This window comes from Saccopteryx bilineata, chromosome 7 (assembly GCF_036850765.1).
Source record: "Saccopteryx bilineata isolate mSacBil1 chromosome 7, mSacBil1_pri_phased_curated, whole genome shotgun sequence".
Classification (NCBI taxonomy): domain Eukaryota; kingdom Metazoa; phylum Chordata; class Mammalia; order Chiroptera; family Emballonuridae; genus Saccopteryx; species Saccopteryx bilineata.
Window position 1 is genome coordinate 54,102,554 of NC_089496.1, and position 22,776 is coordinate 54,125,329.

General features: G+C 52.9%; 1 protein-coding gene across 2 annotated transcripts; it reads right to left on the reverse strand.

The window, feature by feature from the left end:
- Window positions 1-3,934: 3,934 nt before the first annotated feature.
- LANCL2 (LanC like glutathione S-transferase 2) lies at window positions 3,935-18,958 on the reverse strand. 2 transcript variants are annotated; one of them, XM_066238812.1, is made up of 9 exons: window positions 18,152-18,958; window positions 13,746-13,863; window positions 10,779-10,986; window positions 9,866-10,013; window positions 8,939-9,089; window positions 8,667-8,845; window positions 8,295-8,471; window positions 7,336-7,408; window positions 3,935-4,246 (listed from the first exon to the last, which is right to left on the reverse strand). In XM_066238812.1, exons 1-9 carry the CDS (start codon window positions 18,341-18,343, stop codon window positions 4,143-4,145), a joined length of 1,350 nt encoding a protein of 449 aa, XP_066094909.1. In that variant the 5' UTR covers window positions 18,344-18,958; the 3' UTR covers window positions 3,935-4,142. The 2 variants fall into 2 exon arrangements, with proteins under 2 accessions (XP_066094909.1, XP_066094908.1); XM_066238811.1 differs by having other exon boundaries at window positions 8,667-8,849; window positions 8,943-9,089; window positions 18,152-18,954.
- Between the last annotated feature and the right edge of the window lie 3,818 nt (window positions 18,959-22,776).

Consider the following 22,776-nt stretch of genomic DNA (forward strand, 5'->3'; position numbering starts at 1 on the left):
CCGGGAGGGCGGCTCAGGCCCCCTTGTCTGTCTGAACTCTGCACCCGGGGCTGCCAGTCTCACTGGTCCCGGCTTCGGGGCCACATCCCGGGTCTGACCACGGCTCACCACCCACCTCCATGGCTGCCAGCTGTCCCAGAGCGCGTCACCACCACCGTGTCCCTCTGGACCAGCCTCGGCCTTACCTGCTCTGACCCTATGGTCTCCCTCCCGGAATAACCCCTTTAAAAGATAAAGCAGAGAATGTCCCCCTGGGCTCGGGACTCCCCAGCGGCTCCGGACGTCCCCCAGAGTAACAGCCACACTCCTCGGAAGGAAGGGCCTCCCAGTGAGACGCCAGTCCTCTGTCCCCCACTCTCCTCCTCCTCCTTGGTTCTGCGGTCCAGCCAGGCGTTCCCCCCCTTCCCCCTGACCACAGCACGTGCTCCCACCCCCAGGTCCGTGTGGCCGACCTCTCCCCTCTCCTCCCGGTCCCGACGACGCAGACGCCCCCAGCCCATATTCTGCATTAGCGTTACCCGTGGGGCTCACTGCCTTACACGGGAAAATGTGGGGGTTATGTTGTCTCTCCAGCTCTGCTGCCACCTCGACAGGGTGAGGATGTGTGTTTCGTTCACTGACGATGTCAAGTGTCAGTGTAGTGGGGTCTTCCCAAGGGAGCGGGTGCCCTGGTCCCACACCCCCGCCGTGCCCCCAGTGTAGCGGGGTCTTCCCAAGGGAGCGGGTGCCCTGGTCCCACACCCCCGCCGTGCCCCCAGTGTAGCGGGGTCTTCCCAAGGGAGCGGGTGCCCTGGTCCCACACCCCCGCCGTGCCCCCAGTGTAGCGGGGTCTTCCCAAGGGAGCGGGTGCCCTGGTCCCACACCCCCGCCGTGCCCCCAGTGTAGCGGGGTCTTCCCAAGGGAGCGGGTGCCCTGGTCCCACACCCCTGCCGTGCCCAAGCCCCACGGCGTCCCTGCTCCGAAGCCTCACTTGACACTCCCTCTGCAGGAGAACGTTCGTGTGCATGTGAAGCTCGGCACACGATTTAGGGGTCTCCGCCTCCCGAAGACCCCCTGCGGCCCCATCCCCACCACGTGCCCAGCCTTGTGCCGCCCCCGAGGCCCAGGAAAGGCCAGGGCCCCCCAAAGCAGCGGCAGAGAGCCGGGGACGGCGTTAGGACGGACTGGGAAAATGTTTAGGGAACCGGGACGTTGAACTTGGACCGTGGCTTCTGTGAACTTTGCACACGAAGTCGTCTAAGGGACGTGAAGCTGCCTTCCCAACTTAAAAGCCATACGCTGTGGCCACAGATGGTGAGTGGGTCCCGCCCAGCCAGGACGGCGGTGGGGGCACAGATGGCAGGGGTGGGGGAGGGGCCCCGCACACGTTCCTGCTCCTCCGATTCCCAGTCACGTGCTCCTGCCGCGGCACAGGGCCTCTCCCAGGTCTGCCTCTTACCCTCTGTCTCGGGCGTGTACAGGAGACGCACTGAGTGCCGGTGAGAAGAGTGACTGGGGGCGAGCACCCCGGCGACCCCTCCCGCTGGCTGCGACCCCGGGGCAGGCCCACCTGCAGCTCTGTGCCAAGGACCACCTGAGGGCAGAGACCCCTCGCACAGCGTGGGTTCCCCATCACTGCACTTGTCCAGGGGACCTGGGTTTCGGGGGGCTTTGGAATAAAAGAGAACGCACGTGTCTAGAGCTTCAGCTGCACCTCGAAGGGTCACCTGGCCCATCAGCGTGCGAGTGACCGCCACAGTGACGAGCGGCACCTGCAGAACAGGGACCGGGGCCCCTCCCCCCCTCCCCGCCGTCGCCTTCCCCCGCAGACGGAGCCGAGGACAAACGGAGCCCCCACGCGTCACCACCACGAGACTTGTCTTTACTGACAGAGGCGCAGAACCCACAGCCTCTCTTGTGGACATCTCTATTTCTCTCACATTTTGAAATGGGATTGTGAATACACCAACTTTTAGGTTTAGACACATTTTGGAGGACAGACACGGCCACGAAACTGGTGAGGTGCTCTGTGAGCTGAACGCAGACGCTTAGGACTGTCGCCCCTTCTGTGAAGTCCCGTTTGTTCTCCGAGGTCCGCGCCATTTCTGCGCCTTCGGCGACGGAGGGCTGGAGCCGCCGCTACCCTGCGGCCCACGGAGCGTGCCAGCCGGTGGTTAACGGTGCACACCTGTTAACATCTCGTGGGTAAGTAGGCAGGTGTCAACCCACCTGGCTTTAAATCTTATAAAATCCCCTCCATGTATTCCGCAATTATTTTACCCTCCCCTCCTCGTTTTAGAAACAAGCCCAGCAAGCATTTCCCATACATGGTGAGATACCCAGGTATCTAAGTGTCACTGTCATTACTTCTGGTGCGGGGACACGTGGCCAGGGCTTCTGTGAGCTGCCTCCTCCTGGCTGAGACGGCTGTCCTGTGCAGCCCACTGACTTCCCCTGGGACTCGGGCATCTCGGGCCAAGCTCCCGGCCGCAGCCCGGAGGGCAGCATGGAGGAGGCAGGCAGACCTCCACATCAGCTCCGTGGGGGTGTGTGGCTGGAATGGGGGGGGGGAAGGCGCAGCGCTGTCTGCTTGAGCTGTGACATCAGGTGAGCACCTGTCACAGTTCCCCTCGGCTCATTCACAACGGCATGTCCACCTGCAGGTGACAGGGCACGGGGCTGCCTGAGGAGCCCACGAGCAGGTCCGGGGGGTCCGTTAAAACGTAACCATGAGGACATGTGTTCACGGACGTCATCAACCCAACGTGAGAGAAAACAGTTGTGACTTAGAAACGAGAGTGTGATGGAGACTCACGAGCCATCATTGTAGAAACTGAGGGTCACGTGAGTGTCAGCCCCACGAGAGAGGCTCAGGAATGTCCTGTGAAGGTTTGTCTCCTACCATGATGTTCCTTCTCCTTCAGAAAGTAGAAAGGAAGAGGGGGCAAGGTTTAGTCAAGGGCCAGACCATCGACCCGGGCCTCAGCTTGCGAGAAGAGAAGGCCAGGACCAGCCGTCCCGTGACAGGAAAACTCCTGAAAACCGAAATCTACGTGACAGAATTACTGAGGGTACGCTACTCCAAATTAATGCCCATTTTTAAAATAAAAAGTGTCAGAAGGGTTCTGTAATTTTCAAGGGTGGAAGATTGTTTCCCGTGTGTATAAATGAAGACTAGTAACTTCATGCTTGATACATGTCATCAGAAGTGAGATTTTTATGCCCCAAATATGGGACAAAATATAAGAACTGTATTCGTCCCACACTTCCACTTTGATAACTGACCAAGCGCTGCTGTGTTTAACTGCAGGGACACGGGAACGGCTGCGGAGCGCTCTGCTCGTCACCCTTGTGGGACAGTGCGTCGTGGCATTTATGAAGTGGAGGGACGGTCTGCTGTAACAACAGGCAGTGAATCCGGACCTGCCGACGCCAATCGCAGCCGCGTGGCTTACAGCATGCTCAGGGGAGGGTCCCCTCGCGTGTGCCCGGCTCTCCAGGTCCACTCCCTCCCGCCCGCCAGCTCCCTGGGCTGCCCGGAACCCCAGCCGAGGACAGAGAACCCCAGCCGAGGACAGGGAACCCCAGCCGAGGACAGGGAGCCGCCTGAGCCCCCGCACGCCCCCGGCTTCTTCAGAACAGCAAGGTGAGCACCAAACACACGCGGGACGTGTCTGCCAGCCTCGTGGGGGCTCAGCCAGACTCGTATCTGCTCGGCTGCCTTCAGGTTGGGGTGGCCTTTCCGGCCCGTCTGGAAGGTACGCAGGGAAACGCAGAAGGGGTGTCATCACGGGGCTTCCCCCTGCGGGATCCGTCTCCTGCTCCCCGTCCAGGCCGAGGCGCCCCACCGTGAGGCTTCTGTGCAGAGAGGGGCTTCCTGCTGAGCACACTTACATCTACACACACTTACACCCACACACAACAAACACCGAGACATGCAAACGCTGCGGAGAGCTGGGTGGGAGAGGTCGTGTTTCACACCAGCGAGGGGCAGTTACAGACGCCGACGGGCGGTGCTGTCCCTCATGCGGAGGGTCTCTGTCACACAAGGGGCTGTGAGCGTGTCTGCGTCTCCTCTGTCTCCCACGGTTCCTAGTTGGTCCTCGGTCAGGCACGAAGCACTCTGGTGGCTTTTGGTCCGAACGGGTCCCTTAGGAGTCTTTTTACACCTGCTTGTCCGTCTGCAAAGAGCCCAGTTCAAACGCCGGGAACCGGGACGTCTCCGGCGCTAGGACGTCGGAGAGGAAGTGGATGGCACCTGCCATGCCTGCAAGGTCAAAGGGCACCCGTTAGGGCAGGGACCGGGAGGTGACACAGTGACCTCTGTCACCTCCTCGGGCAGGAGCGAAGGCTCTGGGGAAAGGAGCAGAGGACTGTAGAAAGGACTTTGTGAGAAACGAAGGAAGCCCCTGTGAGCGCCCCTTTTCTTCACTGTCTTCTTTGGAAAAACTGGTTTCTGGGCTTTAACCTCGTATCTTGAAACTGTACGGAGATCTCACAACAGACTCGCACAGAACCGCTCCCGAAAGTTACCTGCTGCTCTTGTGATTCTGCCACAAATAAAACTTTTTTTTTTTTTGTATTTTTCTGAAGCTGGAAATGGGGAGACAGTCAGACAGACTCCTGCATGCGCCCGACCGGGATCCACCCGGCACGCCCACCAGGGGGTGATGCTCTGCCCACCAGGGGGTGATGCTCTGCCCCTCCGGGGCATCGCTCTGCCGTAACCAGAGCCACTCTAGCGCCTGGGGCAGAGGCCAAGGAGCCATCCCCAGCGCCCAGGCCATCCTTGCTCCAATGGAGCCTTGGCTGCAGGAGGGGAAGAGAGAGACAGAGAGGAAGGAGAGGGGGAGGGTGGAGAAGCAGGTGGGCGCCTCTCCCATGTGCCCTGGCCGGGAATCGAACCCAGGTCCCCCACCCGCCAGGCCAACGCTCTACCGCTGAGCCAACCGGCCAGGGCCTAAAACTTTCTTTATCAGAGCCCTGACTTTCTGTTCCAAACAAAAAGTTGCAATTTATATCTTCTTCAGGTTTTGGGAATGTTGTTTGCTTTGGTGAAACCCCGACCCACATCCCCGGGTTCCACACTGAGGGGAGGGGCTCTGAAGGAAGGCGCCCCCCCACCTCCACCCCCTTGTTCTCTCTTGGTCAGGACACTTCCTCCCCTGCTGGGTTTTTGTTTCTTTCGAGGTTTTCTTTTGATGTAAAAATCTACATATCATAAAATGAAACACAGGTCTTGAGTACCCTTCTGAGTCCCGACGAATGTGCCCGCCTGAGGCCAGCAGCCCCACCGAGACGGGGGCTGTCTGGTCTCCATCGCCTCCCTGGGAAGCCCCCGTGTCCCTCTCTGATCACCCCGGCCACCACCCCACCAGCGGCCAGTCTGTTTCAGATGTCACATGAACGGAACCACACAGCACGCAGGCTGGTGCGCTGGCTTCTTCCCACAGCGTTCCTGTGACTCGCCACGTTTTGTACGCATCAGGGGCCGTTCGCCTGCATGTGGGCGGCTCCCAGCTCCCCTATAGGTTTCTGTCTGAAGAAAGGGGTCCAGCAGCTCATGTGAGACTGGAAACCACCGACCGGCCAGAACCCACTAGAGACAGACGGGGACCCCCAACACCATCTGAGGGGCGCTGGAGTCCACCATGCTGAAATGACCTTGCTTTGGTGGGGTGGGTGGCCAAGGCCCCCAGATGGAGCGCCTGGTCAGGAGAAAACGCCCCCAGAATGTGCACGAGATCTAAAGACACACTTTAGCAGATCCCTATCACCCTGACAACAGAACCAAAGACAGAAAGCACAAAAAATAGAAAACTATAGGCTAAGGTCCTTCATGAACATGGATGCAAACATCCTCAATAAAACATCAGCAAATACAATTCTGCAATTTATAAAAATAATGGAACACTAGGATCAAGGGAGGTTTACTTGAGATGCAAGGCTGGCTACCGTGTGAAAACTCTATCCAGATTAAAAAACCCCAACATTAACAGGCTAGAGGAGAAAAATGATCTTATCAGCTGATACAGGAAACACGTTTAACAAAATTCAATGCCTGTCTGTTATTTGTTTTTAGACAATATTCAATCTGAATCTATTTCTTCTGAAGTTTATTTTGGAATTAGTATAAGACATGGCTCTATCTGGCCTGACCTGTGGTGGCGCAGTGGATAAAGCATCCACCTGGAATGCTGAGGTCGCCGGTTTGCAACCGCCGGCTTCTCCGGTCAAGGCAGATACGGGAAGCAGCTACTATGAGCTGATGCTTCCCACTTCTCTCCCTGCTCTCTCTCTCCTCTCTCTAAAAATCAGTAAGTAAAATCTTTTAAAAAAATGTGGCTCTAAAGTAATTAAAAACTAACCTTTGCCCTGATTTCTGTGGCTTATGTTGCAAATCATACAATTCTCTCTCTCTCTCTCTCTCTCTCTCTCTCTCTCTCTCTCTCTCACACACACACACACACACACACACACACACACACACACACGAAACATGCAGAGCAGAGCAGTCTGCAGAACTGCTACTTTGTCTTTCTGAATCCTATTCTACATACAGGGGGGCAGGAAGCAGACTGCTAACCTGTCTGCGGATTTCCTGCCCTTCCCCTTGTTCTTCAGAGCTTTCTCGGATACTCTGTTACTACTTTTTCCAACTGCTATTTCTAAGTACTAATGCTTCTTAATTACGAATATTAACAATTCGTACTTCTTCACATTTTCTAAGTACTAATGCTTCTGAATTACAAATATTAATAATTCATACTTCTTCACATTTTCTAAGTACTAACGCTTCTTAATTACTAATATTAATAACTCATACTCCACATTTTCTAAGTACTAATGCTCTGAATTCTGAATATTAATAATTCATACTTCACATTTTCTAAGTACTAATGCTTCTTAATTACTAATATTAATAACTCGTACTTCACATTTTCTAAGTACTAATGTTTCTGAATTACTGATATTAATAACTCGTACTCCTCCACATCACTGAAGTCGCACCCGTCCCCGGGAGTCGCCCCTGGTATGTACATGGTGCTGCAGAGATGCGGGAGGCGCCCCTGGTATGTAAGGACGCTGCAGAGATGCGGGAAGGGAGCGTGCTATTTCCTCCGTTGTCAAGCAGCGGACACTCTGTGCTCTGTCCGCATATTTACTGCAGAACAGATCCCAGAATAGCTGGGAGACACTCACAGGAGCACTAAGTGGGTCCAGGGAAGAGGCTCAGTGTGATTTCCATCAATAAGCGACTTTGCTTGTCATTATTTTATAGCTGTGGCGTCATCACTCAAGTGGTCAGAGGGGCGGGTGGAAGCCGCGCCTACAACCCCCGCCCACCGCCCTTACCTTCGAAGAGAGAGTAGGGTCTGTCGGGGACGCGGCACCCGTGGGCTCCGTACTCCAGACACCACTCTGCAAACTGAGGAGAGAGGTTCTGTTTCAGACGGAGAGCTCCCCGGCACACAGGCAACAAGCAAGCCATGACGGTGAATTCCCGAGGTCACAGCAGGGAGGGTCTGGGCACTCGAGAGGTCAGCAGCGTGGGCTCTGGGCCGGACTACAGGGTCACTGCTGCTCAGTGCCAGGTGAGACCTGTCGCTAGGACATCACGGGAGCTGAGCCTGGGTGGGGAGTAGTCACCATGTGGGCTTCAGGGGCAGGGATTCCTGATGGGAGAGCCAGCGACACAGTGCTCCCCAGCTGGGGCAGTGGGCAGGGGCAGGGGCAGGCAGGGGCTGCCCCATGCAGCGGGTGGTTGCAGGGGGTGGGGAGGACGAGGAGGGTAGGGGTGGGTGTGGGAGCAGGAGGACGAGGAGGGTAGGGGTGGTTGCAGGGGGTGGGGAGGACGAGGAGGGTAGGGGTGGTTGCAGGGGGTGGGGAGGACGAGGAGGGTAGGGGTGGGTGTGGGAGCAGGAGGACGAGGAGGGTAGGGGTGGTTGCAGGGGGTGGGGAGGACGAGGAGGGTAGGGGTGGGTGTGGGAGCAGGAGGACGAGGAGGGTAGGGGTGGTTGCAGGGGGTGGGGAGGACGAGGAGGGTAGGGGTGGGTGTGGGAGCAGGAGGACGAGGAGGGTAGGGGTGGTTGCAGGGGGTGGGGAGGACGAGGAGGGTAGGGGTGGGTATGGGAGGAGGAGGAGGAGCAGGCAGGCCGAGGGCAGAGCTCAGGGCCTCAGGAGTGGGGGGTCCCACCCAGCGCAGCGAGAGGCCAGCACGGCCCTGCCGTGTGGACGTGGGGGCAGCAGGGGACAGGAAGGGGCCCTGCCTGCCCTGGACTGTGCACACGCTGCTGGGACCACGCCGCCCTGACCTTGCAAGCCCGGTAGAGGTCCCTCCTGTCCTGGGTGAGGTGGTACAGGGACAGGAAGGCGTAGCCGTTGCCGGCCGCCCCGTGGCAGACGCCGTAGCCCTTCCGCAGCAGCCCACGCTGCCAGATCACGTCGCCGCACTCCACGGCGTCTTTCAGGTACTTCTCCTCCTTGAAGACCTGCGTGGGGGCACACGGGCCAGTGCTCAGGGTGCTCCTGGGGAACGGCCCGCCCAGCGTGTCCCCTCCAGCCGGAGACCCAGCCGGCACCGGCACCAGGGCCTGGGAGCGGCCCTGGGGACCTCGGCCCCACCAGCCGCCCTCCCGCGCCCCCACGTCCCCATCATCCTGCCGGGCTCGCCGTCGGGCACGGACCTGGTACGCCTGCATCAGCATGTGCGCCACGCCCGGGGCACCGTGGCACCAGTGCACCAGCCGGTCCGTCTCGTTGCTCAGGGACGACGGGTAGTTCCCGGATCGGAACCGTTTGTGGCGCACGTAGTCGATACTGGGCTTCACCATCTCCGTCAGGGTCTCCTGGTCCACCTTTGCGGCTGGCTTTAAACAAAAATAAGACATTTTTTTCTAAAACCTGACCTGCGGTTTCACACTGTGGGCACCGGGTGGGCAGCGCAGGGCGCTCTCACTCGCCTGCATTAACATGTAGTAAATGCCGGCCATGCCGTGGGCCGCGCCCACGTACTGCTTCCTGTGCCACTGGTACAGCAGGGGACAGCGCTCCGTCTTCCGTTCCTCCCTCGACAAGGCCTTGCCCGACTCCACAATAGCAGTGACCACCTACAGGGGCAGACAAGACCGCTGAGGCCTCAGACAGGTCCACGTGTCCGGGTGCGGTCTGGCAGCTGAGAACCCGTGAGCAGGGAGCAGCCACTGCTGTCTGTTCTGTATGGTAGTGACCCGGGCAGGGAGAAGCGGGGAGAGCAGAGCTCTGTGTGTGGGAAAAGGCTCCGCATGGCGTGCGGGCTTCCATGACGGCACGGGAGAACACGGACTGGCTGCCCGCATCCTGACTCCCTTCCTGCTCAGGTGGCCGTGCTCCGAGTATCAGCTGGATATCTGGCCTGAGCCCAGCCGGCCGGGGGTCACCTGACTCAGCTCGGTGAGTGGGAATGACGTAGGCGACCACCTGTCTTGGTCTTAAAAAGCCAGCAGCCCACGTCCCTCCATGTCCTGCCTGTGCCCACGCGCGGGCACTCCACTGGCTTTGCCGCACACACAAGGGCACGGCCTGGGGTGTGGCCAAACAAGACCGAGGGGCCTGCTCCCAGGACTGCGGCCGGTCCAGACATCCATGAGGGAGAAATAAACGTCCTATCTGTTTGAAGCTCGGGTGGTTTGACTCTAGCAAGAACAGCTGAATGGATACAGGCCCGAGGGCAGTACAGATTTTTAAAAATTCCTAGAAAGGACAAAGAGGGGCTATTTATTAATTCTACGTGAAGCTTTCAGACGGTCCCATTGCCCGGGAGCAGGCCCAGCCTCCGCTGTGACTGCTGACAGGTCTGGGTGGTGGGGAGGCAGGACTCCCGCAGCTGGCGGGGACCCCACCGTACCTCTTTGATAGCGGCCTCGTCCACGGTGCTGGGCCCGATCTCTGTGTTCAGGTAGAGCAGGGCGTACAGGTACCCCGCCCGCCCGTACAGCAGCTCGTCGGGGAGGTCCGAGTCGCGGGCCACGACGGTTCTCTGCAGCTGCAAGAGTCTACCGGACAAGAGCATGTCACGCCTCCCCGAGCTGGGGACAGCCTCTTCCCTTCAGGAATGGCCTGCGGTTTACTTGTCAATTAAAACTGATTTTAAATAACACAAAAAAGAATCCAGAAAACAACAATGTCTCCACTTCTCTAATTCCTTTCCCAGACGTCACAAGGAGCAACAAAACATCTCTGTCTTCGAAATGTCTACTTGTCTCTGTTCTAAACCATGTAAGAGAAGATACTCAGTTTTGAAATCTAGAATTAGAAAAAAGTGACTCAGAATCTAAATGAAACGGTAGTAAAAGGGAGCCCATGGTCGGGGATTAGCCTGAGTTGCTCTCATCTTTGAGCAAACATTACAAACTAGCAGGAGCCAGGACTCCCAGACCCTGGGAGCCAGCCCTGACTTCTGCTTCTTCAGAAAACAGAAACCAGTAGATACAAAAAAGTTAATAGTAACTGTTCCAGGACAACTGAACCTGAGAATAATGGTTACTGTAACTCTCAGGCACAGAAGCTAATTCACATGCCCTGAAAGCAAAAGAAACATGCTTCTTCCCCCACAAACTAAGGCCAACACAGCATGGGTAGAAAGGGGACACACAGGATCCCACCACTCTGCCCGACATTCATACACAAACCTCTTCACTTCCTTGAGAAGTCTCTCTGTAAATGTAGAAAAAAAAAATGACTTCCTTTCTGAATCTCTTTCCACAGCAAGACCCACAGCAGAGAACCTGAAGAAGACACTTCCCGTTTTAAACACTCACTTTGTGATGCACTCCCGGGACTCACAATCACTCTTGAGTTTATGGTACACCACAGCCCCCACGGCCAGCGGCCCCGCGTCTCCGCACAGGAAAGTGACCCTGCGGCCATTCAGGTTCCGAAGTGTCCTCTTTACGTAATCCAGGGACCGGAGCAGGTAGGTCTGGTCACATGTGACCCGGTACAGCTGCAGGTACAGAAGGGCTATGCCTGGAAAACCCCCACCCCCAAGAAAAGCGTTACTACCTCTCCCTTTTTACCTTGGGGACAGGGTTGTGCAACTGCATGAACTTACAGAAAACCCGACATTTCTCAGAAGCAACATCAAAGAAATGACAGAGATAAATTTTTTACACGTTAAAATAAAAGACTCAGAGTAGAAAAAAACTGAATACAAGTTTAAATACATGACCCTGCGAACTGTTCTGACACAAGTGATTCAATACCTCCGAGACAAAGGAAGACAGAAGACTTCCCACTCATTTCCATTTACTTTGAATTCATTTCAAGCTTTTATCCATTCTCTTGTATATCTCAAGCTAACTTGTATCTTTTTTTTTTTTTTACGTCTCATATAATCATTACATCCTATATTATCCCAAATGAAATGGATTACTTTTCTGAATTTTATACACTCTTCTTTCCAATTTTTCAAATTTTTTTGTGTGAGTGACCATCCAACCAGTGAGTCAGCCTACCGTGACAGGACAGCCACCTGCCGCAGGGGACGGTACAAACACAGGGGATGAGGTTCATGAACGACTCGGCCTCCCTATTTTAGAGGAAAGAACAGATCCAGACACTCAAACGAACTAGAGAAGGACCTTCTTCTGAACACGTATGGAGGATGACCCACGTCGCTTCTACAAGACGCACGCTCTTCTGGGTTTCAGAAGTCAACATAAGAGCTAAGGCAAGTAGGCCCTGGCCGGTTGGCTCAGCGGTAGAGCGTCGGCCTGGCGTGCGGGGGACCTGGGTTCGATTTCCGACCAGGGCACACAGGAGAAGCGCCCATTTGCTTCTGCACCCCTCCGCCGCGCTTTCCTCTCTGTCTCTCTCTTCCCCTCCCGCAGCCAAGGCTCCATTGGAGCAAAGATGGCCCAGGCGCTGGGGATGGCTCCTTGGCCTCTGCCCCAGGCGCTAGAGTGGCTCTGGTCACGGCAGAGCGACACCCCGGAGGCGCATGCAGGAGTCTGTCTGACTGTCTCTCCCTGTTTCCAGCTTCAGAAAAATACAAAAAAAAGAAAAAAAAAACAGCTAAGGCAAGTAAAAGATGACTTTGTGCTATTATACTTAATGAAGGGGACTATAGAACAAAGTACTGCAAAAAGTGATGGGTGATGAGAAGGCTGGACAGAACACTGGACGTCTGAATTCAGGGGCTCCGATAGTCTGTTCTTTGTCTAATAGCCTCTGATAGTCTGTTCTTTGTCTAATAGCCCGGCCTCACTTCTATTATTTTCCATTTCGCTTCTTAAGTTTCTGTAGATGGTGGCTGCTGCTCCTTGGATTCTATCCAGGAGATGTATTTCCCTTTCACATGAATTCTTACGATTGAGACTCTCGTTTTTGATAGAATTCACCAGGAGAGCCATTAGTTAGTTCCTGGGCTGGTCTTTGTTGGGAGAGTTTTGGTTACTGATTCCAGCTTCTTACTCATTATCGGCTAGTTCAGATTTTCTGTTTCTTCACAATTCAGTCTTAGTAGGTCAGACGTGTCTAGGAATATATCCATTTCTCCGGGGTTATCCAATTTGCTGGCTTAGGATTGTCGCGGCAGTGTTTTGTGACCCTGTGTATTTCTGTGGTGTCAGTTGTAAGGGCTCCTCTTCCATTTCATGTTTTATTTATTTGAATCTCCTCTCTCGTTGTCTCAGCTCGTCCTGATAAAGGTTTGTCACTTCCGGCTAGGGCTAGGGTCACGCTCTCCATCCCGTTTTCCTCTGCCCGCACCAGCATGCCGTGCCCACGCCCCACTCAGATATCCCCTCGGAAGGCGGGGGGGAGGGCAGGATAGGTTTTGCCCCCCGCCCCACCCTGCCCCAGGACCTTGGCATTCTCCACCTGCTGCCCCCGGGGGCTTCCCAGTCACTCGGGATGCTGCTCCTTCTTCAGCCCACTCTGATCTGTGTGTGTGTGCTACCTTGCAACTCTGCTAGGGAGATTAGCTGTGTGCGTCACTTGTCCCCTTCTTAGAGGGCACAGTTTCAGGAGGGAGGATAGGGAGGTGTGGGTCTAAGTAGATTCCTTGTATCTAGGCTGTTCTTTGATTAAACTATAAAGATTTAGCAAAACAAAAAAGGCTATAAATTTATATGTCAATTGTCATTAGTAATCATCATGCCGCAGTCTAATCCCTCAAAACAAGGCCTGTCTTTTATTTCTTTTTTATTCCCCAAATCGCTAGTAACACGTTCTGGCTACACGGTAAAGTAACAAGAAGGGCTGTAAAGACTAGTTATAAGGCACGCTAATTTTAAAATTAAGTTTTTTTTTGATGTGAAGTGTATTACTGGTTGCTTAATTATCATCAAAATAAAAATAAAAATGTTTACGTGTACAAACGAGTCAAATGAGTACAAGCAGTAGGTTAAACAGTTATTACATAGAACAAACTAGAGAAATCACACAACTACAACTTCTCCCAAAGATCAAAGCAGCAAAAGCAACAAACAAACAACAAACTGGGCATGTTCGCTTTTAACACCCATTCTCGCAGATGGCCACGAGGCAGCTCAGATAAGATCACGACATGCCACATGTTAACAGTTCAAGCTTCCAGGCAGAATTTCTTTAGAAATAAAATTCTAAAGCATCTCATCCATGAAGACAGTTCAAAACTTCACTTACAGGGTCTACAACTTCACCATTTTATGAGAGAAATCAAGTTTCAAGCCCACGTCTTCCCTGTCACAACCGCAGACTAAAGCAGACCACTTAGGTACGCCCCCCACCGCGCCCAGTCTTACCTGTCCAGCCGGTGTAAGCGGAGCAATCGTGGGGGTCGGCTGTCTTCAGCCCTTCTTCCATTTGCTGCAGGAGATCTTTGATTTTGGTCTGGATCCGCCTCGTGAAATTCTGAGCGATCTGAGAACCCAAAGGAGACAGCATCGTAGACGGCACCGGAACCAGGACAGTGTTATGTATAGGTTGTGAACACTCTACGGGTCTAAGCCTCAAGAACGCAGCAGACAGAAGTGACATCACCTGGCCCATTTCAATGCTTCACTGGTTGGAGAGTGCACCTCGGGTTTATAAGATGAGTTTTTAGACGAGATAATGCTCTGTGTAAACTCTCAGTCTTAGGCAGGATGACAAAAATAAGGTTTTTTTGCAGAAACCAAAGGGGGGAGAGGACCATTAAAAAATGGTGGATTTCATCACACAAACATCTTTAACTTCTGCAAGTTAAGAAGATAAGAAAGATGGTTTTTGCCTGACTAGGTGGTGGCGCAGTGGATAGAGCGTCGGACTGGGATGCGGAAGACCCAGGTTCGAGACCCCGAGGTCGCCAGCTTGAGCGCGGGCTCATCTGGTTTGAGCAAAAATCTCACCAGCTTGGACCCAAGGTCGCTGGCTCGAGCAAGGGGTTACTCGGTCTGCTGAAGGCCCGCGGTCAAGGCACATGTGAGAAAGCAATCAATGAACAACTAAGGTGTTGCAACGCGCAACGAAAAACTAATGATTGATGCTTCTCATCTCTCCGTCCCTGTCTATCCCTCAATCTGACTCTCTCTGTCTCTGTAAAAAAATAAAAAAATTACTCATGGTAAGAGCCTTTCTTATAAAAATAAATAAATAAATAAATAAATAAAAAGAAGATAAGAAAGATGGTTTAAAAGTTAACGATGAAAACTCCAAGACAGAAACAACAGTACGGTGGTTACCAGAGGAAAGGGGCACACTTGAAACCTACATAATTCACTGACCAACATCACCACAATACATTTTACTTTAAAAAGTTAGTCACAAGGGGGAAATACTTGTAATATAAACCTCATAAATAAAAAAGATCAGAGCAATACAGAAATACACCTAAAATTATCAACGTACCTCACACACACACAAAATCAAATGTCGAGCATATGGAAAAATGGTCAATCACTTAGCAATTAAGGCAATGCAAGTAAGCAAAAGTACCATAGCTTGCCCACAAGCTGCATAGATAATATTTAAAAGCTGTTATGCACCAATATGGCTGAGAGCTAAGGAAACAGGTTTTCTTGCTCACTGCTGGTGGCCTTTCTCAAGGGAAATGTATCAGTGTTCTTCAACATGCAATTGTTCAGAGTTTTCTGTCTTTAATGATTTTTGAAAAATCTAGTTGCTATACCAACTGCTGAGGCGTATTAAAATCCCCGATCAGAACTGTAGAATTGTCTATTTCTTCCTGTGCCTTTTTTTTTTTTTTTTTGCTTTTGTGCATTTGGTAGTTCTGCTATTAGGTATAGACAAATGTACAATTGCTGTATCTTCCTCATGGACTGACTCATTATCATAATGAAATGTCCCTCTGTGGGACAATAGAGAAAATGCTTTCAAGTAATCGAAAAAAAAAAAAAAAAAGAATTCATTGCACTATGTAAATAAAGTCTAAGAAATAAAAAAAAGAAAATGCTTTTATATTACTGCACATTTAGAATTTCCAGGGCAAATTTTATTGAAATTTGGGGTTGTGGATTAAAAGCAAACCTTAGAAATCAAGTTATAAGTGAAAAGAAGGTGTGAGAACTCGAGGCTGACTTAACCCTGGAGGTATCTATCAGCTTACATTTCAAAGGAGAGTGAAACCCTAAAACTGAAGACCAAGTGGGTTTATATCTTTCATAGAAAGGTTCATTTCCATTCCAAAGACTTAGATGAAAATAAACTGAATGATACTTTCTCTGAAGGGGAGAGGATACAGTTGCCTCTGTATAAAAAGACCTTGTCTTAAGTACTTACAGTTCCTTACATGGAAATAAGGTCACATTCTGAAGTTGCAGCAGTTAGGACACGGACATATCGTTTTGGGAGACAGTTCAACCCACAATACCTTCATTTTCACGAAATTTTATGTCTCTCAAAACATGCAGAATTTGATATTACCTATCTTAATTACATTCTTAATATATTTAAAAAATTTAAAATGTAACAATTAGTCGGTTCTAAAGTATCTGTACCTAAGACAGTGGAACTCTTAATTCACATCCATTTTATCTCCTCATTTTTATATAATGAAGAAGCATCCTTTCCGTCTTTCACCATCGCAGTTCCTCCTCTCTCACATGTTCAAGAACAGCACAATTTCCACGTCCCCTCCCCTTAAGCGAGGACTCACCACCACTGGCCCGGTTCCCCACCCTCACTGCCACGGAGATAACACTAGCCCCTTTAGTACGTGTGTTTTCATTTTCTTTTCTATGAATCAGTTTGGTATATATCAACACTTGAGGCCAGAAATCACATTTGCCAGATACAAAGGGGGAAAAAGAAAAAACAAAAAAAAGTACTTTCAGAATCAGTGTTTCAGGTAGAAAATGAATTCCAACTGCTTCCGTCTCTTTACTGTTCCCATGGAGATGCAAATGGTGGCCAGGAATCTGTTTCAGTTGCCTTTCCCTAAATGTTACAGTAGCCTCTTTAAGGATAATATTGAGACACCAACTAATTATAAGTATGAATGATGGATTTTTTAAATGCTTACACAGCATTAAATATAATATTTATGATAAAAAGTTTGAACTCTAAGTCACCAATATAACAGATATGTGAAAATAGAAGAAATGTAGAGAAAAATCAGTATGGACGCATGAATTGTAAACCTTAACCCTTGGAATTTTCAACAGGAAGAAAAAGGGGGACATTTACTGGGGGCCTACTAGGTACCACAAAGGCAGGTGGCCAGGGAATCTGCATGCTTTATCTAGTGCAATCACTGACATCCATATGAGTTATCATCGCATATAAGGGGGAAGGGTAGATTAGGGCAGTCAGTATCTTTCTATATTCAAGACCAGTGGCTCTTTCAAAACTGCCTTACTTCTGGCAAACTTACACCTTTTGGAATACAAAACACACTGGGAACCAGGGCAGGGAAAGGGGATTTAGAATCCTGAGGTCAGTGCAACAATAACCTACTTGGTAAACGTAAGGTTTTTTCCAAACACGGAAACAGTTACGCTGATGTTCCGGTCTTCCTTTATTCACCATATATATCAATAAAGGAGATCTTATTCTAAATGGAGTCAGGAAGCCGTGAAGAAAAAAAAATTGGATACTCTACCCTTCACTGCGGCCTGCACAGCGACCGAGAAGGGAAGAAAGGAATTAAAAATAGAGGAGGGGCCTGACCTGTGGTGGCGCAGTGGATAAAGCATCAACCTGGAAACGCTGAGGTTGCTGGTTCAAAACCCTGGGCTTGCCTGGTCAAGGCACATATGGGAGTTGATGCTTTCTGCTCCTCCCCCCTTCTCTCTCTCTCTCTCTCTCCCCCTCTCTATAATAAAAAAAAAAAAAAAAAAAAATAGAGGAGGGCATTTTTTCATGTAGGAATTTCATCCCCTACTTTTGAAAAAAAGGAGGAAGACCCCCTTCTGCCCCAGTAACAGCCCTGACCACCCCAACTTTCATCTCTGGTTCTCCAACGAACCTTTGTTCAAAACAACCCTTTCCACTTTCCCTGCCAACACCTAAAAACAGCTGACCTCCCGTCTCTTTCGACTTGCCTGTCACTACCAGGCACATCCTGCATGTCCCCAATTGCAATTCCTCTGCCTTCCCCAAATAAGCTCAGCTTCCTGAGTTTGCCTCAGTTTCCCTCTCGGTTTAGGTCCGCTACTAACTTTTCTCCATGACACCCCACGTCCAACCCCTGGGCACACAGACAAGAGCGATCGAAATGACAACACTGCTCAGGAGAGATGCTTTTTTTCTTTTTTTTTTTTTTTTTTTGCGGTCAATTCCCAGGGCAGCGACACCGTCGGCCTCGGAAAAACAGGCGCAGGCGACCAGCGGGTAGTTTTGCGCGCGCAAGGGCATCGGTTGTAATCACATCTGCGGACACTTGCAAATGCCCAGAAGACGAGCGCTCCGTCCCCTCACGGGCACGAGGGAAGCGGCCCATACACCAGCGGTGCACAGTCAGTCGCCCAGGCCTGTGGCCAGAGGACCCAGCTGGACACCTGCGAAGGCGCGCAGGCGCAGACACGTCCACGCCCCCAGCCCTCCCAGACCGGGGCCCAGGCACAGAGCGCGCGGATGACGCCACTGCGCAGATGGGCGGGACGATCTACGTCATCGCGCAGGTGGGCGGGGCGGGCGGAAGCTACCATCACATACGCTCCCCCCACCCCGGCGCGGCCCAAGGCCCGGCCCGGGCCGGCCGCCGACTCACCTTCCCGTCCTCGTGGAAAGGAAGGGCGAGCCCGTCGGGGCTGGGCGGGGGGCGGGCGGAGCCCGAGTCCTCGGCCCCTGCGGCAGAGGCGGCGGCCTCGTAGTCCGGGAAGGGGTTGGGGAACGCGCGCTCCTCCATCTCGGCCTCCGCGCCCAGGTGCAACTTGAGCCGCTTGGACATGGTTTCGCCCATCGCCGCCGGGGCCGGGGCCGCGCGGTACGGCGCGCGCGCGGGGACAAACCTCCGGCGCGAACGCGCGCGCGTTCCCCCGCGGAGGGGCGCTGCGGGGCTCCGCTCAGGCGGCCCGGGGGCCGGACCGGGACGCGCGGGAATCTCTCCGCCGGGTCTGCGGTGTCGCAGGCGGCCGGCACATCTGGCTGCAGCCGGCGCGCTGCACGTGGTGCCCGCCCGGCCGGACGCCGTCCGGGCTGCGGGGCCCCGCGGGGAGTGCCCGGCGGCTCAGAGCCCGGTCACGGCGGCAGGCGCGTCCCTCCGCCGCCCGCCCGGGGCGCGGGGCACGCTCCCGCGGGGAGACCTGGACGGAGAGCCCGCTGTCATTCCCGGGGCTCGCGCTCCCCCGACGCGCCGTCATCCACCTGCATTTTCTCCTGCCGGGCGGGGCCGCCGCCGCCGCCGCCGCCCTGGCCCCCGGAGCGCCGCCCGCCACCGCCTCCTTGTTCGATGTTAGGGAAATAAAATCTCTTCTAGAAACAAAATTGCAAAACAACCCCAAACCCGGCCAGGGCGGTGTCTCCCGAGGGGCGCGGAGCCAGCCCTCCCGTTCATCACCGTTGGGAGGGGGGTGTCTGGAGGAGGAGCCACTAGCCCTGGTTTTGTTTTGTTTTTTTTTGGTCTTCTGTTTTATTTTCAGCCCCTTTGTTTGGAACAAACGGATATCTTTGTTAACAACACAAAATGTGAAAGCATACTTAATCATCCAAATATTTAATTGACCCTAAAGAGTCCGCCAATATTAATTTAATTCCCCGGGAACATAATGTGTATAATAAAAGGACACATGCAAATAAATGTCTTTGCGTTTCTATAAACACAATATGGCTAATTTAAGTCTATTGGTTCTCTTCTTGTTTTTTTTTTTTTTTAATTATTTGGAAACAGATGCAACGATTTTTCCTCCTTAGGGAAAATGATCTTATTTTACACCCCCTACCCCACCCCCCGCCAGTTAAACGTTGATTGAAGGCCAGATGGCACTAGCTGATGACAAAATAGAGATAAAAAAAAAGATCGTTTCTGCGCTCAGATTCCGAGTCAGTGAGTGAGACGGGTTAGGACTGCTATACAATGTGGTGTGTATACTTTTCTGGAACCCAGCAAGGGATCTACTGACAGGACCTAAAAAGTGACCGCCAGTGGAAAACAGGTCCAAGCACAGGGAAGGACCAGCCCTCCTCCCTGAGGCCTGGCCTCCCCCTATGGCCTGCCTCACTGCCTTGCCCAGTGCGCAAGGCTGAGCACCAGAGAAAATCACTGTAGAGGGATTACTCAGCATAATGGCCTGAGGGTGAAAGGAAACAGCGGTTAGACGCTGAGCTGTAGGACGGCTCACCTGTTGAGGCAGCATCCCTGAGGGTCTGCCCCCCCTTGAGGGTCTGCCCCCCCCCGCCCCCCCACCCCCCCGTTTGGGGCCTGACTCTCAGTCCTGGGGTCCTTCTCTCTGCCACCCTCTGGGAAGGACATTTCCTCACTACCTCCAAATGTTCTGGCCTTGTGGAGGAAATTCAATCTTAACAACTGATCCTCACCTGCCTTAGGAGTGTTAAACAAAAAAACCTTCACAGGCAAAGGCTTTTGGGAAAGAAGGCTGACTGAGCCAGATGACAGGCTGGAGAGGCCTGAATCCTGCAAAGTAGAGTCTGAACCACCAGCCCCAGGGCCCGGAGGAGGAGGAGGCAACGGGTCCACCGTCCAGGAGCTGCCAGAGCTCTTTCATACAATGAGTTTGCAGAAAAAATAATGTAAGTTTTTTTAAAAAGAATTTACTTTGGCTGGAGATAAGGGACGGGGAGGAGGGAGCTGTGGGTGGGAAAGGGTCAAAGAAGAAATTCGAAGGCCAATAAAAATTCCTCAAGACAAACAGAAATGGAAATGCAACATGCCAACTCGGACAGAAGGTAACACAAGGGTTCTTAGAGGGAAGTTCCTAGGGATTAATGCCTCTGCTCAGAAAAAAGAAAGACCTCAAACAACCTAATTTTACACGTCAAGATACTAGGCAAAGAAGAACACTTAAGGGCAAAGTTAATAGAGAAACGAAATAACAGAGGTCATAGTCTACACTTTACAATATTTTCAAATAAGAATATTCAAAGAGAATGAATTTTGCTTCGAACATGGACCCAACCTCACCCTCTGTGGCAAATGGTTTGTTGCTCAAAATATTTGCCCCCCCCCCCCCCGCGCGCCTTCAGCTGAAGAATTAGAGAACCTCGCTGTGCAGGACTCAGACCGGGCATGTGACTGCCTTGCACCAATGAAGAGTGAGTGACAGGTGTCACTCCAAGCCCTGGTGGTCTCCTATCCCTGATGGGATGGAGAGTGTCCTCTGGGTCTAGCAGAATGATGGTGTGGAGCAGACAAATGTTTGGCCCCCGATGGCTATGAAATAGAACCAAGAAACAATCGTGTGTTGCTGACACCCCTCCGATTTGTTTTGCTGCTTGTGGTTGCTGTTACTTCAGCACGAGGCCACCCAGCCTGACCAAAGCGTGCCCAGCGGTCTCTCCCAGGACTATCTGACATTAACCTTTCATTTGAAGATTCCATTTTGCTGCCTGGATACTCCGTTCACTGACTTTGGAGACGGGCAGGGTTGTTCTTTCTTTGGTTCTCCCAAGCCCCTCACGCTTACCCCGCAAAGCTCAGTGCTAGTTCCGTCGTCTTGAGGAATTCCTCCGCGCTCTCACAGCGGCTTTGTGTTGCTTCTCTCTCTCTCATCTGGCCCTCAGTAAAACCCCTTATTTTTTCCAGCATGTGTGGAAATGGGGACTCAGTACACAGCTAAGATGTGGCAGAAGCAGAGATGGCACCTGACTGTGGCCCAGGGCCCATCAGGGACCAAACAGAGTGGGTCACAGGGCAAGCTGACCATGGCCCATACCAGCAGAAAGAGTCTCACGTTTCAGATAATACACACCCCTGCACACTTACAAGTGCAAAAATTAAAGGGAGCGGCACTGGGCAGCCACAGGCTGGCGTGGGTGGGGCGAGGCTCTGTTGTCTGCAGCTCATTGCCTCCAAGGGCTCAGACCCCAGGAAAGTCTGTCCTGTGCGGTCACATGCGCGGGGAAATTCCAGCTGGCTCCGTCTCCTTCATCCCAGGTTTCTCCCTGGTCTCATGGGAACTTGAAAGCCAAGGTGAAGTAGGTGGGTACAGGGGTTTTATTGCTTCTGCACCGGGTGTGGACGGGTCTCGTGCCCAAACCCGGGCAAGCACGTGTGATTGATTTCCATGGACCCCCGGAACACAAGGCACCTGGCGGGCACCGCAGACTCTGACTCTCTGCTCAGTCTTCATTCTGCAACACACCACGGAGGCCCCGGGGGCGGGGGGCAGAACCACTCGTATGACGTCAGGAAGTCACTGGGCGGAACAGTTGGGGCTGGAATTCAGCTTCTTCATGTCTGAGTGAGTGCTGACACGTCACGGTGCCATTTCTGAGTCTTGAAGATGAAACAGCGGCCTCATCCTTCATGTGGTACATGCCACCGTCTACCAGCAGAGGGCACCCTTCACCTGTCGGCGTTTCCCAAAACTTGAGTGTCTGGTCCAGGCATTATGAGGAACGCCCCTCATAATTAGTACCGGTGTAGTTGATCAAATATAATATGGTTATTTTGCATCCACGGTCAGTAAAGATAGACACTGAGTATTTGAAGGCGTTGGCTTTGTGAAAAAATTTGAAACATTCCACTGTTCTCTCATGTGGAGATAGATAGATGCATCGGAGACAGTGGACACTCATTGGAAAACCAGATTTTGACAAGAGTCAGGGCTGGCTGAGCACAAAGAGGTCCCTGAACGCCTCTGTCCCCGTGCTATGATGCGGGCACGGAAGCGCACCACCCACTGAGCCTGCGATCAAAACAGGTGGCAGTGATCGAACTCATTCCCTCTTTTAGAACAACTTATGCTCCCACATTGTGACAATAGATGCCGTCCCCAGCGTCGCTCCCCGGACAGTGCGGTGGCGGGAGCCGGGGGTGGGGTGGAGGTGGGGGGGGGGGCGGGTGATAAGAGGACACCTTGCGGGACTGTTGTGGGACTGAAATGACCCGGTAGGAACGTCAGCACCGTCCTGATGCACGGTCAGTGCAGGGGAGAGGACCTGTCTCCAGGTGAAGCCCCTGGGCAATTAGGTTGGGTCAGAGTCCATCGGTTCCCTGGGCTTGGACTCAGGATGAAAGGAGAGGGCGCGGGACTTGACCACGAGCCAGCGGCTTGGCCCTTGACTCAGGTGGGTCACTATCGGATGCGGTGTGGAGCTGTGCCACAAACAACGTGGGAGTCCAGGGGTCCGAGGCCTGGCCTCTGCGCGTGGGCTCGTGAGCCTGTGTGCACGTGGGTGCTGTGCGTGTGTGTGTGCGCGCGCGCGTGTGTGCGG